General features: G+C 56.4%; 1 protein-coding gene across 1 annotated transcript; it reads right to left on the reverse strand.

The window, feature by feature from the left end:
- Positions 1–330: 330 nt before the first annotated feature.
- Positions 331–12,912, reverse strand: GDAP1L1 (ganglioside induced differentiation associated protein 1 like 1). Its single transcript, XM_050313779.1, has 6 exons — positions 12,453–12,912; positions 9,452–9,644; positions 5,981–6,154; positions 4,701–4,798; positions 4,464–4,578; positions 331–1,728 (listed from the first exon to the last, which is right to left on the reverse strand). Exons 1-6 carry the CDS (start codon positions 12,630–12,632, stop codon positions 1,385–1,387), a joined length of 1,104 nt encoding a protein of 367 aa, XP_050169736.1. The 5' UTR covers positions 12,633–12,912; the 3' UTR covers positions 331–1,384.
- Between the last annotated feature and the right edge of the window lie 2,595 nt (positions 12,913–15,507).

Genomic DNA, 15,507 nt, shown 5'->3' on the forward strand with positions numbered 1-15,507 from the left:
AGCTTGCTGCTTTCAAATACGTAAAGATAACTTTTGAGTCGAAGGCAAATGCAATTCATATTATTTCAGCCACACTTGGCACACATTTCCCAAGCCCAGAGATGCAGCACGGCTCGCTAGGGATCACTGGAGCGCCCGGAAAGCCAGCCAGAAGAGACCCTAGCAGGCTGAGTGCTTACAGAAATGAGTGCCTTGGAAGAGGAATACATCCTGTTTCCATGTGAGTTTTATACCAGTGCAGTACAGGAGCCAAAGCACGAACCACCTGCACATCCTGCTGCCCTGGGATGACAAGGATGTGGAACACATTCAGAGATGCGAGGCCGAGACTCCTCCCACATGGTTTATTGAGGATCTCAGTTTCCAAAGCATGAGTAGCAGTGAGGCCCGTTATTCTTTCCAGCATGCAAAAGGCACAAGAAAGTCATCAATGTGATTCTGTGCAAAGTGTCCCTAAGAAAACACACAGCGAGGAAAGGACAGAGAAGAGCCCCGGATGGAAGAAAGACAAAGCGCCTTCAGGGAAGTGCTGAAAAGGTCTGAAAATGGTTGTACTTTTTCAGAGTCCACAATATGCTCGGTCGGTGAGAGATGCTTTGCAAATCCGTGAAGGACAACTCAAGAGACAGAGCCGAAAGGCTTAAACCAATAATCTCCTTCATGTGCCAAAATCCAGGATGGAAGTCAAAATGATTTATCTCAAGGAAAAAAAAGCGCTGCAGTTAAAAGACAGACATTAAATTCCTTTAAAAAAAAAAAAAAAAGAATCCCACCGAAACCAGACGTAGAAAGTGGATACATTCTGAGAGCAGCTCAATAAAAAATATTCCTTTCGGTGAAAATAACTTTAAAAATGGATACTTGAAGAACGGAAATCCACCTTAAGCATGACCAGCTCCTGCACCCTGCTCCCAGGAGAGCCTCCGAGCACCACAACGCAGCGCCTTGAAAGTCCCCGCTCCCCGCACGTGTGAAATGTGGCCGTGAACAACTGGGAAACACAAACGTAGAGGACCAAGTATCCAAGTCCCATTAGTCAACTTGGGTGCCAGGAAGCTTCCTGGGATTCCTGTCTCTCCCACTGGAGCCAGCTGGTGCTGGAGGCGGCGCCGCTTCCCAGTGGGCTCGTGAACCCCTGAGCCTCTCACTGGAGTTGAACACTTAAACCTAAAAAAAGGCATTTACAAGTTGACACTTTTTGTTCTTGTTCTTGTTGTTGTCGTCTTATTTCCTTGAATATAGGTTTCTACTTCTAGACTATGGAATGTTACATTAAACAATATAATTATTCATTACCTTGCTTCAAATTTCATTACAGTTACTGAGGCTTCATCATAATTTCACACAGCACAGAGACACCAAACTAAACACCAAGCAGTCAGCACTAGATGTATTTTTTCTTTAAGTACCAATAAGCAAAATATCCCATTCCCCCCAGGGATCCCATGAGGAAGGAGGCTCCAAGGAAGGAGGGGGGTTTCCTCTTGACCAGCCTGAAGGCGTTGGGCACCACTGCAGAGAGGAGCGTGGTGTGGATGTCTCCCAAAACTTTCCTGAAGGCGAAGCGTTTCTGTATCCTGTCGAAGAAGGACTGTAGGTTAGGCCTGCTGCCATCTTCCCAGTATTTCTTAGAGAGTCCCAGAAACTTGAGGCGGTGCAGGGTGGCTCCTAACAGGACATCGGCCAAAGTAAAGACGCATCCGCAGAGCCAGAGTTCACACTTCTGCCCTGGAGAGGGAAGAGACAGAGCAGGTGAGGAAGGGATCCCTTGGGTGGGCACCTAAGGCCTTGCTCAAAAGATCCATGGGGGCAGGAGCATCTGTTTCCATTCTGGGATGGTTTTTCCCAGGTCTTTAATGGGCCAAGAGATCAGACCTCTCCTACCAGGCTGTGGGATAGAGGGTATGGGGATCGTAAAGCTGGGAATATGAGATGATAATTTATAGCTACAAGTGAATATACAAATCCCTGTCAGCAATATGGCTCTGCTGTCTCTCCCCCAAGTCCAGAGCAGCAGGAGATGACATCCTCTTGTACCCAGAAGGTCCTTGGAAAAGAACCCTGGAAGAAGCAGTGACCCCTTCTCCTGTGCTGGAGCAGGGGGAGAGCAGCAGTGTTTGCCCTTGGCTGCACCAGGAGCTGTTTCAGGAGTGTCACATCAACTTGTCCTATTTTAGGGATGCAAGAAATCCTCAGGAATCAAAACCATTTGCTGGCTGGCCTGGCTGCTCTCCCTGCATGCTATTTGGGGGGGTTCTGCCTTTGTTCTCTCTCCTGCACTAGGGACCCTGCTCCAGGACACCAAAACTGGCAGCATGTCTGTGCCAAAATCCAGGCTTTTGGGGGGGCAGAGCTTGATGTGGGTGCAGGGCATGAAGAAAGAAACCAAAGGGTTGGTGGCTGCTGATAATGGGTGACCCTGGAAATAACCTCACCAGAGAGACATCTAGAAATAAACCAAGCTGCTGTTAGGCTGGAAAAAGCAGTCTCAGGCCAGGATTGTTAAGCACTCCTTCAGTGCCCTTTCAATACTAAGAAGCAGGGCTGGGATGGAGCTGAGGGAGGTGAAGGTAAGGAAGAACAGCAGAAGGGGCACAAAACATGGCCCCATCCAGCCTCAGCCCCCAGCATTGCTCCAAATCCTTAATTCTGAGGCTCTTCCACTGTCCTGTGGCTATTATATCACAAAAGGGGAGAGAGGCCCTTGTACTGCACCCCAGTGCAGGCAGTGGTGCTTCAGGACTGCCTGCAGGACCAGCCCAGGGCAATTATGGATAATTAGCAGCCCTCATTTGTAGCTGCTTGGCAGCCTGCCTAATCCTGCTGGAGGCACTGCCCGAGTGGACAGATTGCCTGCGCCTAATTAGTCAATAAATGTTTTTGGTGAGTGATGAATTGTGGGGGTGCTGTAGCCATTCTCCTGGGTGCTGTGGGACCTTGCGGGTGCTGCGGCTCAGAGGTGGCTGCCTGACCCCAAACACTGCTGCAGGGGACGGAGAAAGCACCTCTGAGGATGGGGTGACTTCAGGAGAGATCCACCCCTATCCCTCCTGGCTCTGGGCTTACACCTGCTGCTCAGGCCTGGACCTGCCTGTGGGATGCCCCAGCCCCTGGCACCCCTTGCCAGCACCGAGGTGGGGCAGAAGCACAGGCCAAAGAAACTCGTCCCCTTTGCATCCACAGCGGCCCCAGCTTGGATCAGCCTGTCCCAGCTGAAGGGGGTACCCTTGGCAGGGGTCTCCCAGTGCTCCTGCAGCGTCTCCCACCACCCTCCCGCCTGCCCTGCCCTGCCTGCATCGCCGGCAGCCGGGGCTGCGTGGGAGGAGAGCTGCTGCACTGCAGATCCTGGGACCTTGCCAAAGGGCTGGTGCTTGTGCCCACTGCTCAGATCCTGACCTGGCCCTGGGCACGGCAGGGCCGGGAGCAGAGGGCAGGAGCAGCAGGCAAGGATGGAAGGCAGTGGAGCAGCCGGTGCTGGCAGAGGCAGCCACCCCTCTGCTCCGGGCACCTGGGGTGTCCCCAGAGGGCACCTCATTAGGCTGAATTCTGCTGAGCTGGCCCAGCCCTTGGGTCAGTTAATGAGGGTGTTGGAGGAAATTAGGGCAGCACAGGGGTCTGCTGTGAACACCTCAGGGCTCTCAGCAAATCCTCACCCCGTGCCCTGTAGGGTCTGGCCTTGGCAGCGCCGAGGGCCCCTCAGTGCAGCCCCGAGCGTGACGCACGGCTCCCCAGGGCCCAGCTGTCCCTCAGGGCAGGGGCAGCTCTGGGGCCATCCCCTGATTAACTGTGTCTGGGCTCTGCTCTGGATCTGGCACCGTGGCACTGGCAGCTGCCAGCCCTCTCAGGGCAGGGGTTTTGAGCCCTGCCAGCAGTGGGGACGGGAGGAGGATGGAATCATCCCGGGGTGACAGCAGGACAAGCTCTGCCCAGCTGTGCCCAGGCACCCCTGACTGCCAGGGCATGGGGGTGGCCCTCAGCAGGCACCCAGCACCGCGTGTTTGCTGTCAGGGATGGCTGGTGTCGCTCTCTCCCACCCGCTGGTGTGTGACGCAGGTCCTGTAAGGGCTCCCACCGCTCCAGGGCCCATCAGCTTCCTTGGCTTCCCTGCCCATGTTCCAAGTGGGATGTGCCACAGCCCCGTGGCCAGAGGGGGCTTGGCTGCAGCACATGTCCCCAGCCCTGCACTTTCAGCAGCCTGTGCTCTTCCTGCTGCAAGTGCCTGAGGCCAGCCTGCTGCTTCCAAAACCAGACAGAGCATCTCAGCCCCTCCATCAGGCAGAGGGAGACTGCATGGCTGCAATGACATCAGTGCACCCAAAACCAGATGAGACCAGAGGCAGCCCCAGGCTCACCACAGGTTCCCTGTGGAGGATGTTTATCAGGCACAAAGCTGTTGGCTGTTCCTGGTGTTGCACCTCAACCTCGTGTGGAAAAACACCCCATAAACACAGCCCAGTGCCTACCTTGGTACTCCAGTTTCCTCTTCTCCAGCTCGGCCTCAATCTGGTCTAGCACCATCCCCAGTTCTCCCAGGATCTTCTTCAAGTAGTTCACGTTGTCGTGCTCCAGGATCTTGGCCTGGGTGGAGAGCAGGGTCAGGATGGGGAATGGATGGATGCAGGGACAAAAGGCATCTGTCACCCATGGCAGGTCCGTGGGTCGTGTCCCCCCCACCAGCAGTGTGGCTTTGATCCACTCACCATGAGCTTCTTCTGCTTGGAGAGGTAGGGCTCAGAGAGCTGCTGCTCCTCTTCGTGATCCAGCTTCATCAGGTCTGTGCTGGCATTAGCTAAATGTCCTGGGGGGAGACAGACAGAGGGGCTGGGGGGCTGTGTTTGGCAGGGCTCAGGGTGACCCTTGTATCTGATAGCAAAGCACCTCCTCCTGCATTCAAATACTGTCTTACCACCAAGAAAAACACCCCAGAGAGCCAAAATGGGACGAATTCATGGCTTGCTGCTGCCATAAGGGTGGTGGCTGGGGCACTGCTCAGTGTCTGAGGGCACGTGGCTCTGTCAGCCCTGCCATCCACCCAGAGGGCAGTGCTGGCTGCAGGGCACGGCACATCCCCCTCCCTGGCCTTGGGGAGTCCCAGCTCTGCAGGTTTCAGGGAGAGTTCCAGCTCTTCATTTCCTCTGCTGAATTCCTATTAGACCTGCTGGGAGATCTGTCTGTTGTGAGAACATCCCTGAGCTTCCCCATAACTCAGCTCCTGCAGCTCCATTCCCAGCAGGGTTCACCCTCTCCCTGGGACAAAACTACATTAATTTTTCCTCAGCACCCACTGCAGCTGAGTCATCCCCTGGGTGCAGGAGATGTGCTGGGCAGGAAGGGCACCCTGGGCCCATGGACCTGCTCACAGCCCCTCTGTTGGCTCGGGAAAAACACCACCAGCGAGGGAGGTTTGGACAAGGGGATCTCAGCAGGGTGCTGGGGAGGTGATGTGAGGCAGACAGGGGCTGAAGCCATCACAGCAGCACCCTTTGGGGAGGGGACAAGGAAGGGAGAGACGTGGGACATGCCAATACCCTCCCGACAAGGTCGCTTTTCCGGCCAGGAATTCTCTCCAGGAGCAACCCTTGCCGTGGAGTTATATTAAGCATTGTCAATGTTTCATGAGCACTTGAAGGTCAGGTACACAGACTTATGCCGATTCATCCACTGCCTGCAACTCAATCTGGCTATGCTCTCCTGCCTGTGCCCTCAGAGCTCTGGGAGGAGAGGGACTAATTCCTGCGCCCCAAAAAGAGCTGGGGAGAATCGTGCATGGCCCACAGGAGCCCAGACACCTCCCCGAGTCAGGAAGCCTCTGCAGGGTGCCTGCAGCTCTCAGATCAAGCTGTGCTCTGCCATTTCCCAGCTCTGTCCGTGCCTGCATTGGTGGAAAGGGGGGATGAGCAGGAGCAGGGTGTCTGGCTGGGCCGTGGAACCAATCCCAGCCGAAGGGAGCCTGGGCAGCCCTGCGGGAAAGGCGACTTACTGCGGATCTCAGTGGTGGCGTACTTTGGGATCATGGAGTCGGTGGTGAGCTCGGGGTGCAGGATGCAGCCGTGCGTGTAGGCATCCATGGGGAGCGAGTCCAGCAGCTCCCGGTACTGCAGCACGCGGGAGTGCAGCAGGCTGCCCGGCTCCGGGATCAGCTGCGTGACGTTTTCTGCCGGGACAAAGGGAGAGCTGTCAGTGGCACCTGGGGTGCTCGAGGAACTCGTTAGTGGCTCATTAGCCTGCGCTGGACACCGGTGTGAAGTCCAGCCTGAGGTACCTCCCAGCAGGGCTGGCTGAGGCGGTGCATCCACTCAAATCTGTCACTCACACTCTGCCCTGTCCCCACTGCCCATCCCATCCAGGAGCACATCCAGCCCATGCCCAGCGATGGGCAGACCCACAGGACCACAGGGAAGTGTAAGGATGCCATCACCCAGCCCCACAGCACCCATGTCCCCGAGGGTCAGTGTAGCAAGCCCTGGTCTCTACAGCCCCTGAATCTCCACAGTGATTTCACATCTCTTAGAACAGGAGCAAAATCTTCATGTTCTGCAGAAAAGAGCTAAAAGACAGGGATTTGAGTTTGGGATCTCCTGAGTTACATGCTCTTTACACCAGTGGCAATGAGGTACCTCATTCTCTTGGGCTTCCTCGTAAATCCCAAAATGGGCAATCAAGGTGATCAAAGGACAGCCCAGTGGATTTTCTCTCCATGCTCAGCCAGTGCCTCATCTGCAGGAGCTCATCCCAGCCAGCTCTGCTCCTCCCTGCCTGTGTTGTGTTTTAGTCACTTCTCATGGATGGCAGTTTGCGTTGTGCCCTTTTTATTACACTTTCAGCTCCAAACACATGACAGATGACACCACAGGAAGAGATGCGTTGCTCTTGTCTCCCCCAAGAACACCAAGTCCATTTTTTGATGGGATCATAAATGTTTATGGTGTTTGCAGAGAGCAGCTCCCAGGTAGTGAGTAAATCTCCCACCAGGACTCAGTGAATCTGTTGCCCACGTGCCAGTGTCTCCACCTGAGCCAGGGCACACTGGCAGAAGGACTTTGGCAGGTGTGGCCAATGCAGCCCCTTCTTTCAGGGCCTGAAATGACAGCTCTGCTCTGCCCAGCCCTGCTACCAGGGGGCACAGCAATGCCCTCCTGGCAGGGATGCACATCTCGCCTTGCTATCGTCCTGCCTGCCGGTGTCCGTGGATGGATGGGAGCCAGGGAAATTTTGGCAGGTCCTGCATGGCAAACCTCCTCATAGCTCTGATCTGGACTGTCTCAGCTGGAAGGCTCCACAGAGTTGTTCCCACTGTCGGGCATCAGCGTCCCTGTCCCCTGAGCGAGGGGAGAGATTTTGGGAGCTCCTCCCCGCCCGTGAGCTGCTCACTGCCTGCACTGCCTGAGCTCCAAGCGGGGATTTTCCATCCGAAAAAAGCGACTGGATGAGTGAAATAACAATAACTGACCTACAGCCTGAGTGTTCCTTCCATAGGGCTCCTGGCCAGCCCTCGAAGGGCCAGGTGGAGGCTGGAAAGCAGCACATCCCCAGTGACTGCCCGGTCCGGCAGGAAGATGGAGTGACCACAATGAAATTGTGGCGTGCTGGCTGCTGGCCTGCGTCCTTCAGCGTGTCCCAGGGAGGTTTTCCAGTGGGATGGTGCTTGGCTTGCCTTTGCATGCCGTAGCAGGCCTGCATGTATGGGGTGCTGTTGCATACAGCCAGCGAGCAATGGGCCAGGCAAGTGGGTGCAGCCCTTGGAGGAGACCCTTGTCCAGGGGGAATTGCCCTGGTCTACTTGTTGGTGGTTTCTGGGCACTGCTGGGCACTGCCCAAGTGAGAAGCACCCTCAAAGGTGGCTTATTGGCACTATTCAGTGCTATTTTGGGGAAAGGAAATTATTTCTCATCACACCACCCTTTACTGATAGCTGACACTCAGTGTGTGTGTGAGCAGCTGAAAAGATCATGCTCCCAGCCCTGGGGAAAACACACCTCAGAAAATACACCTTGTAAAGGCCTTCTCAAGCTCTACACATTTCTGCAAGGTGGGTGATTCCCCCTCAGACTAATGCCACGGCATCGTGATAATGCCTTTCCCAGCTGCATTGCTGGGCGATGGCTGGAGCAGAGCATGGAGCAGGGAGTGATGCTCTGGGCCCTCTTCCCTGGAGATTCCCCTCTCCATTTCTCAGCAAAAAGGGTAAGAAACTGCACCTGGCTGGAAAATCTCAAAGTCAGGAGTTTCCCAGTGCTCCGGGCAGCTCTGTGTCCCCCTCCTGCTGGGCACAGCCTGTTGTCACATATGTCAGACCACCTGCCCTGCGCAGAGAGCAGGGGAAGCTGTGTGGGGACCGCAGCCCTGTGGGTCAGCTCTGCCCGATGCCCCTCGATCCAGGGATTGCTGCCAGGCAGGAAAGCAGCTGCCATTCCCTAGGACCTGCTGCTGGTGTGGGATGCTCCTGACAGAGCCCAGCCCTGCTGCCCCACTGGGAGGGAGCTCCGTGCCCCCCCTGAGCAGCAGCAGGGTGGCGGGGCCGGGAGAGGACAGCAGCTGAGCTGGCGAGGCGCCCTTGCTTCGGGAGCTATTTTGAGATGTTTTTGATGTCTCTGTTGCAAGGGGGGATGGATGCTGGGGCGAACGTCGTGATGGCACAGCCTGAGCTCCCTGTTCGGCTTTGAAGCCTCCCTGGTGGGTTTGGGGACAGGAGAGCAAAGGGGTCTGAGATGCCAGGGAGAGGCTGAGAGGCTGCTCTCTGCAGCAGCTGAGCTAACAACTGACTCTGAGCGCTGCCTCAGCACCCCGGTGAGCCAGGCTCAGCCTGTCACTGCCTGCAGCCCTGCTCCAGGGGGAATAAGAGCTTCCTTCTCTTGCCTGTCCCTTCCTCTGGGTTTGTGTCACATCATCCTCCCATGGTCCCCAGCACCACTGGCTGTGTTTTTAAAGAGGCTGTTTTCTCTGAGGCACAGCAGCACCAGGGACAGCAGGGTCCCCTGCCCAGGGGTCTTTGAGGAAGGGGAGAGGGGCAGCAGCACCTGGTTTAAACCCCAGCAGGGCCCCTTACAGCCACTTTTATACAACTATCAAAGGCCAAAGTACAAAGGTGGCCAAAGCCAGAAATGTTCCCACGGGCTGTGCCCCAGCACTGGCTCTGGTGAGACACCACCACGCACCACAGGAACTGACATGGGAAATGGTCTGGTTTGGGAGCATGGATGCCAAGGCAGAAAAAAGGGGGACCCAGCCACGCACCCCTCAGAGCCCCTCTCACAGCATTCCACAAAGCATTTGGGGATTTCTGCTGGAAAATCTTCAATTTCATGGGAAAACATAGAAGCCTGTGGAGAGACGGTGGCTTGCTGCTCCTCTGGGGTGAAGGGGAAACTTTGAAGTAAGAAATGGGTGTGTTTGGCAAACAGCATCTGGGCTAGACCCGAGTTTTATCTGAGACACAGCCACCCCTCGTTACCTCCCGTGAAGTTCTTCTCCATGTAGTCGATGATCTGGTTGTAGTCGCTGATGATGTTGTCCCTGTGGATGATGACGGGCACCTCCTCCCCCAGGTTGAGCCGCATGAACCAGGGCTCCTTGTGCTCCATCAGGGGCATGCTGACATCCCGCTCCTCGCAGGGCAGCCCCTTCTCTGCGATCACCAGACGCACCTGGGGCGAGAGGCCGGGGACAGAGGGCTCAGCCCCACGCACTGAGCTGCTCCCCAGGACCCCCAGTGCCCCCCACCACCCCGTGGCACCCCCAGAGCCTCCCCTGCAGCTTCAGCACAGCCATGTGCCAGGACACGTGCTCGTCCTGCAGGGAGCCCAGCAGCTGCTGGCGTGGGGCAGCTGCAAAACCCAGGCAGCCAAGGAAAGATTTGCTTTCCCAGCAAGGAGGGGATACCCAAACCCATCCTATATTTTCAGGATCATGAACCATTCGCCCTCTGTGGCTGGTGGACTGTGTGGCAGGCAGAGGGGCTGGAGGGCTGAGATCCAATCCCTCCCAGGTGGGAGGAATGAGTGATGCTGCTGTGGACCCCAGCACATACCTGAGGAAGAAAAGAAAGAGGAAGAGGAGGGAGCAGAGGCTGCAGCAATGTTATACCTCACACTTGCACCCAATGGGTCCTGAGACCTGGATGCTGACTCAGGTATGTCCCACTCTCGGGAGTGGACTCTGGCTTTGGCAGCACGTTCTGAGCAGGGGAAGGCTCCATTTCATGGGGAATTTCAAGCAGCCCCTGTGGCCCCACACAGGATTCCTCCTCCTCCTCCCCTTCCTTCTCCATGCTGCTGCCAGCCCGAGGCCATCGCCCACACTCTTTGCAGGTCTTGTGCCAAACCTGCTGCCTCCCCCTTCCCCTGCCACTGCCCTCCTCCAGCCCAGGGCCAGCCAGCAGCACTACTGGGGTGGTACCCACCCGTCTCATGGGTGGGAAAGCTGACTCCAGCCTTGTGGGAGGGCAGGATGAGGCAGGAGTGGGGCTGGAGGTAGGACACCATCCCCATCCCCATTGCTGTGCCTCAGGGCTGATCCTGCTGCTTTGCTCTGGGTGTGAGATGGTGTTGAATATGCACTCAGGGATGGCATTTTAGGCTTCCGGGTTATAAAACCTGACCATTATGAACTAAGTATGTCACACACACCAAAAAAAAAAGCCCTCGGGGGATGTGAGAAAGCCACGATTTACAGAAACACTGAATGAGAGAAAAGCGCTTGTTTTCATCCAGCTAGCAGCAGCTAAAAATACAACTTAACATATATAAGCATTTCTATGAGTACTTCAGAGTTTCTGGGGAATTAGTCATTAATTATTCACAGGGCTGGCAAGTTAATTTTTTCTTTTAAAGTCAAACAAGAGAGAGCCTGGGTCCCTCAGCTGCAACTTGCTCAGGGCCTTTTCCTCCCAGCTGATAAATAAACCTTAACCAGGACCTCTTGGGGTATCCAGCCCCAAGCTCCCTGTGGTTTCCCTGTTCTTCTCTCAGGAGCTGAGGCTGAAGGCCTGGCAGGAGGCAGCTGCTGGGCATGAGGCAGCACAGGCTCCCAGGGTACCCCAGAGCCTGAGGGCCAGGGGAGCCTCGGGTCCCAGACAGGGGTGATGAAACATTCCTGTTCCTCTCAGCACTGGGATATGGCTGGCATCCTGTGTAACACTCCAAAAATCCCTTTGCAGACAAGGCCAGGTCCTGGTGGGGCTCAGAGTGGCTCCCACAAACAGCCCTGTGCTCACAGAGGGTGGTTCCGAGCGGCTCCCGGGGCAGAGCAGGGGAAGCTCTGCCTGCAGCTGACTCCAAGCAAACCCCCTGTGCCCGGGGGTCCTGTAGAGGCCCCGCTGCTCCCCACCCTGTGATGTCCATCACACCAGCTTGTGCCCCTCCTCCTCACACCAAGTGCTTTTTCCTTGCGAGTGACCTCAAAAGCAAAGCCTGTCACGGTGCTGGAGACCAGCAGGTGTGGTGGCTCCAGGTGTCCCCTGCCTTGTCCCCTGCCCAGGCCTGTCCCCTGCCCCACAGAAAGAGGCCGATCGTAGCAAACCCAGAACAAGAAGTGCCTCAGCCGCTGCCTCCCAACCGTTGGCGGCCAAATGAGCAAGACAAAAAAATCACAACGAGCCCGGCGCGGGGCGGGGAGCACCACGAGCATCCCTCGCCAGTGCGGATCCGAAGCTGCCGAGGCCGACCCTGTGCACCCACCCTGCTGCATTGGGCATCCTCCCTCCTTTGTGCCTGCAGGCAGGAACGGGCCCCTCTGCCCCCTCCTTCCCACTGGGCTGAGGGGCTCGAGGAGGCCCTGGCACCGCGGAACTTGGTGTTCCCCCACCCCTCCGAACAGCCCATTCTCCGTGTAGTATCCACGGCATGGGAATTATGGGGAGGCTGGGTTGGGGCTGTGGAGAAGGTTGGGTTTGCAACACAGCTGCTGTGCTGCAGAATGAGCGTTTACTATTGTCTGGAAAACGGGATTTCTTGCTGGGGCGCCCCGGGAATAGAATTTCCAGGGCACTGCTGCAGTGTCAGGGGTGAATCATCGCTGCGTGCGGGGGTCCGGGATCCTCTCCCTGGCTCGGGGCTTCCTCCCCTCTCCCAGCAGCATCAGGGTGGTCCCGGGGCCCGGCTCAGCCTTTGTCTGCGCTCCCGGCCACGCCAGTGTGGGGATGCGAGCGAGCACAAAGCCGAGGCGGCTCCCGGTGCAAGCCGTGATCCCAAAACAAAGGCAGGATTTGACCGAGCTCCCTATCCCCATCCCTATCCCCATCCCCATCCCCATCCCCATCCCTATTCCGGTCCCCAGGCAGATGCTGGTAAAAGGTACAAAGAGCTGCCCGGCCACGCTGCTGCCCTCGCCAGCCCCCGGGGCTGAGCCCCTCGCTCTTCCCCGAGCGCATCCATCCTCCCGAGGCAAGGGGATGTCCTGCAGACTGGAGGTGATCCTTGCCGGGGGAACCCGGCCGAGCGATTGTTTTCCATTACCTTTTGCGAGCTGAAGGACTGGGTCCAGTGGTACAAAACCAATCTGTCCTGGGATTTGAGAGCGGGGTCCGTCGGGTCCTGATTTTCCTCCCCCTCCGTGGATTTCCCCGCGTTGTTCTCCAGCGCCGAGATGGGCCACCAGCTGCAGTTGGTGGGAGTAACATTATTGGGAGTCGCCATGACAGCCTGCGAGCGAGCGGGAGAGGCACGGGGAGCGAGCGGCGCTAGCCCAGCATCACATGGGCTCCTCCAGCAGCATCACTCCCGGGGCAGCTCCGTCTCCCCGGCCGGGGTGGGCAGCGCGGGGCGGTGGGCGCCGGGGTCACAGCACGGGGTGGTGGCAGCGCCGGCGGTGCTGGGGGTGGACTCGCAGCCCGTCCCCGCTCGTGGCGGGGCTCCCACGGAAACGTGCAGGCATCGCTTCAAGAGAGGAGCCAGCAGCCGAGGCTCCTGCTGCCTGCCTGCCTGCCTGCCTGCCAGCTCGGCAATCCGGGGCACCTCCAATCCCTGTGGCTCTTTAAGAACATTTTTTTTCAGCAGAGATTAAGATTTTTTTTTTTTTTTTTGGACTGCTTTAGATATGGTGGACGTGTAATAGACAGCCACAGGGATGGATACCGGCTTTAGAATGCCTAGGAGGTGTCCTGCCTGCCTTGCAACCTTCATGGGAAGAAGCAGCAGCAATGGCTCTTTAAAGGTATTCGGTGATTTTTGGAGAGCACAGATTAATTTCTGCCCAAGGGTGTTATGCAGCCTGTACTGGGGTAGAGCCCAGGAGCCCTTGCTCTGTACTGGAGCCCTGGGGTGCCTTCCCAAACTGGGCTGCTGTCCTGTGCCAAAGTAGGCACAGCTGGGGGTCACTTCCAGGATTAGCAAGGTGTGTCGCAATTCCAAACCAGCCAGGAGAGACTTGGAGAGCACTGGGGCTTCTGGAACTGCTGCTCTCCAGGTCCTGTGAGCATCACCCAGAGGTTTGCAGGTAAAGGTAGGTAGGCAGCTGACCCCTTTCTGGACACAGCGACCTGGACACCTGGACCTGTGCTTTGTGACACTTGGCTTTGCCATGATCCATCTCCAGCACTCTGGAAGCCTGGAGATAATTTCCCACACGTGGAACTGTTGCCAGTGCTGTTGCCCAGTCATGGGGGTTGTAGGAGCAGGTTCTGGAGAGGATGGGGAAGAGGGCTCTGCAGGCTCAGGGAGCCAGCCTGTGTCTGAGGGCTGTGCAAGGGCTCTCACTACAAACCCCTGGAGCTGGTGAGGTTGGAAACAGGGCAGGGTTTGGAAGAGCTGGTTCTAGTGGGGAAACTGAGGCACGTTTTACCCAGGAGCACTGAGAGGGTGTGGGATCAAACTGGTACCCAGCTACATCAACATACTGCCAGGAGCAGTTTTTTGGGGGACTGGGAGGTGAAAATGAATTCTTTGAAGTTGTGATGTCCCTCTCCTGAGGGAGTGCAGGAAGGTGATGGGAGGAGTGAGAGTGGGAAATGCTGTGCTATGCTCTGGCTCCTCTCTGCCTTCTCTCCCATAGGCAGCAGCCCCCCGAACCATCCTCCATTCCCATCCCTAGAGACCCTGCACTGGCCTCAGGGACACCCACAGGGACAGGCTCTTGCTTGGTCTCTGCTTTTGGGCTGCAAACTCATGGAAAACTGAGCTTTGAAGAGCTGGCCTCACCATGCAGCACCGTCCTGCCCTCCCCTTGCTGCCCAAGGAGCATCTTTTGGGGCTTCTTTCACTGGAAGGGGACACTTTGGGTTTAGAAAAGGCAAAGAGCAGGTTTACCAGGGAGCAGTTGTTCTCCCTGGATTGCTGTCTGGAAGGCCCCATCTAGTGGTACATTTTGTGATGAATTAATGCTGCACCATGGGAATAAAAAAATGACAGGTCACTGCATCTGCCTTGGTCTTGGGAGCACGTGGTGCCTCTGGAGGGGGTTATTTCTGTAGGTGAGTTTTGGCTTGCTAAACTGAGCAAAGCTTGAAGGGCAGGAGCGGTGACAGCCCTGTTTAGAGGTGCCCTGACCTTGTGTGACCTTGAGATCCTCCTCAGTTCTTGTCCACAGCCTTCCTGACCGCCAAAGGGGTCGGTGTGGGGCTGCCTCATGGGATGCTGTGTGGCTGGACCTGGTGGCACTGGCAGAGCTCTGGCAGAAGGTGCCATCGGGGCAGGATTGTGGATGCTGGTGGTTTGGAAATACAGAAACCAGGGTGTCTTGTCTCAGAGCTGTTGCAAAGGTCACTGAGAGGAGAGAACAGGAGGCTGGAGTCGGTCAAAGCTCTTTGCAGGCACAGAAGAACCTTCCCTGTTCTAGCAGGAGAGCGTGGAAATCGGGCTGTAGAAATGGCTCCATTGATTTTTTTTTTTTCCTGGTGGCCTGATTCAGCATCTGCCAATGCAAAGCTTAGCTTGGACTTGCTTTGGCTGTCATTGATCCAGAGTGCCCTTCTGCATCCCACTTTGGTTGAACTAGTCCTGGAAATAGAGAGGCAAGAACTTGTAAAGTGCTGGGAGTGGGGGAAGTCACTGGAAAACCCCCAGGCTGGACCTGCTGAGATAGGAAACAGAGAGGTGGGATCCAATCTGAGGGAAGTCCTGGAGCACTGCAAGCCCACTGGGGCTTTCTCAGAACATTTTATTCACATTCCTCCGTAGATTGTCTAGGGGCAGATCCCAGGGAATCTGTGGATAGGAAAAATCCCCCAGGGTTGTTGGGGCAGGGACAGCAGCAGGCTGGGAGCAGCGAGGCTGCGCTCAGCACGGCTTGTGCTGGGACACCTCTGCTCATCAATCACGCTGATGGTGCTGCACAGGCATTCCCAGAGGAGAGGCACTTCTCCAATAAATCTTGAGGTTCCAGGCAGGCAGAAAGCAGGAGTCACTGCGTTGTCAGACTGATGTGGATGAGCTGAACTGAGGCAGCTTCCAAGGGCACAGCAAGTTTGGGCTTGAGGCCTCTCTTAGGGCCCATCACTCACCCCAAGGGGTTGGTTTGTGCCGTGCCAGTGTCAGCAGCAAGGTTTCAGTGCATTGGCTGAAAACCTCACAGTTC

Source organism: Myiozetetes cayanensis, unplaced genomic scaffold, assembly GCF_022539395.1.
Source record: "Myiozetetes cayanensis isolate MyiCay16 unplaced genomic scaffold, myiCay2020 scf19, whole genome shotgun sequence".
Taxonomy (NCBI): domain Eukaryota; kingdom Metazoa; phylum Chordata; class Aves; order Passeriformes; family Tyrannidae; genus Myiozetetes; species Myiozetetes cayanensis.

Coding starts and splice junctions, on each gene's coding strand:
- GDAP1L1 (XM_050313779.1), bottom strand. CDS start 12,632: ATGGCGACTCCCAATAATGTTACTCCCACCAACTGCAGCTGGTGGCCC. Junction 4,799..5,980: donor CGCCACCACTGAGATCCGCA/GTAAGTCGCCTT, acceptor GTCTCCCCCCAG/GACATTTAGCTAATGCCAGC. Junction 4,579..4,700: donor CCAAGCAGAAGAAGCTCATG/GTGAGTGGATCA, acceptor CTCTCCACCCAG/GCCAAGATCCTGGAGCACGA.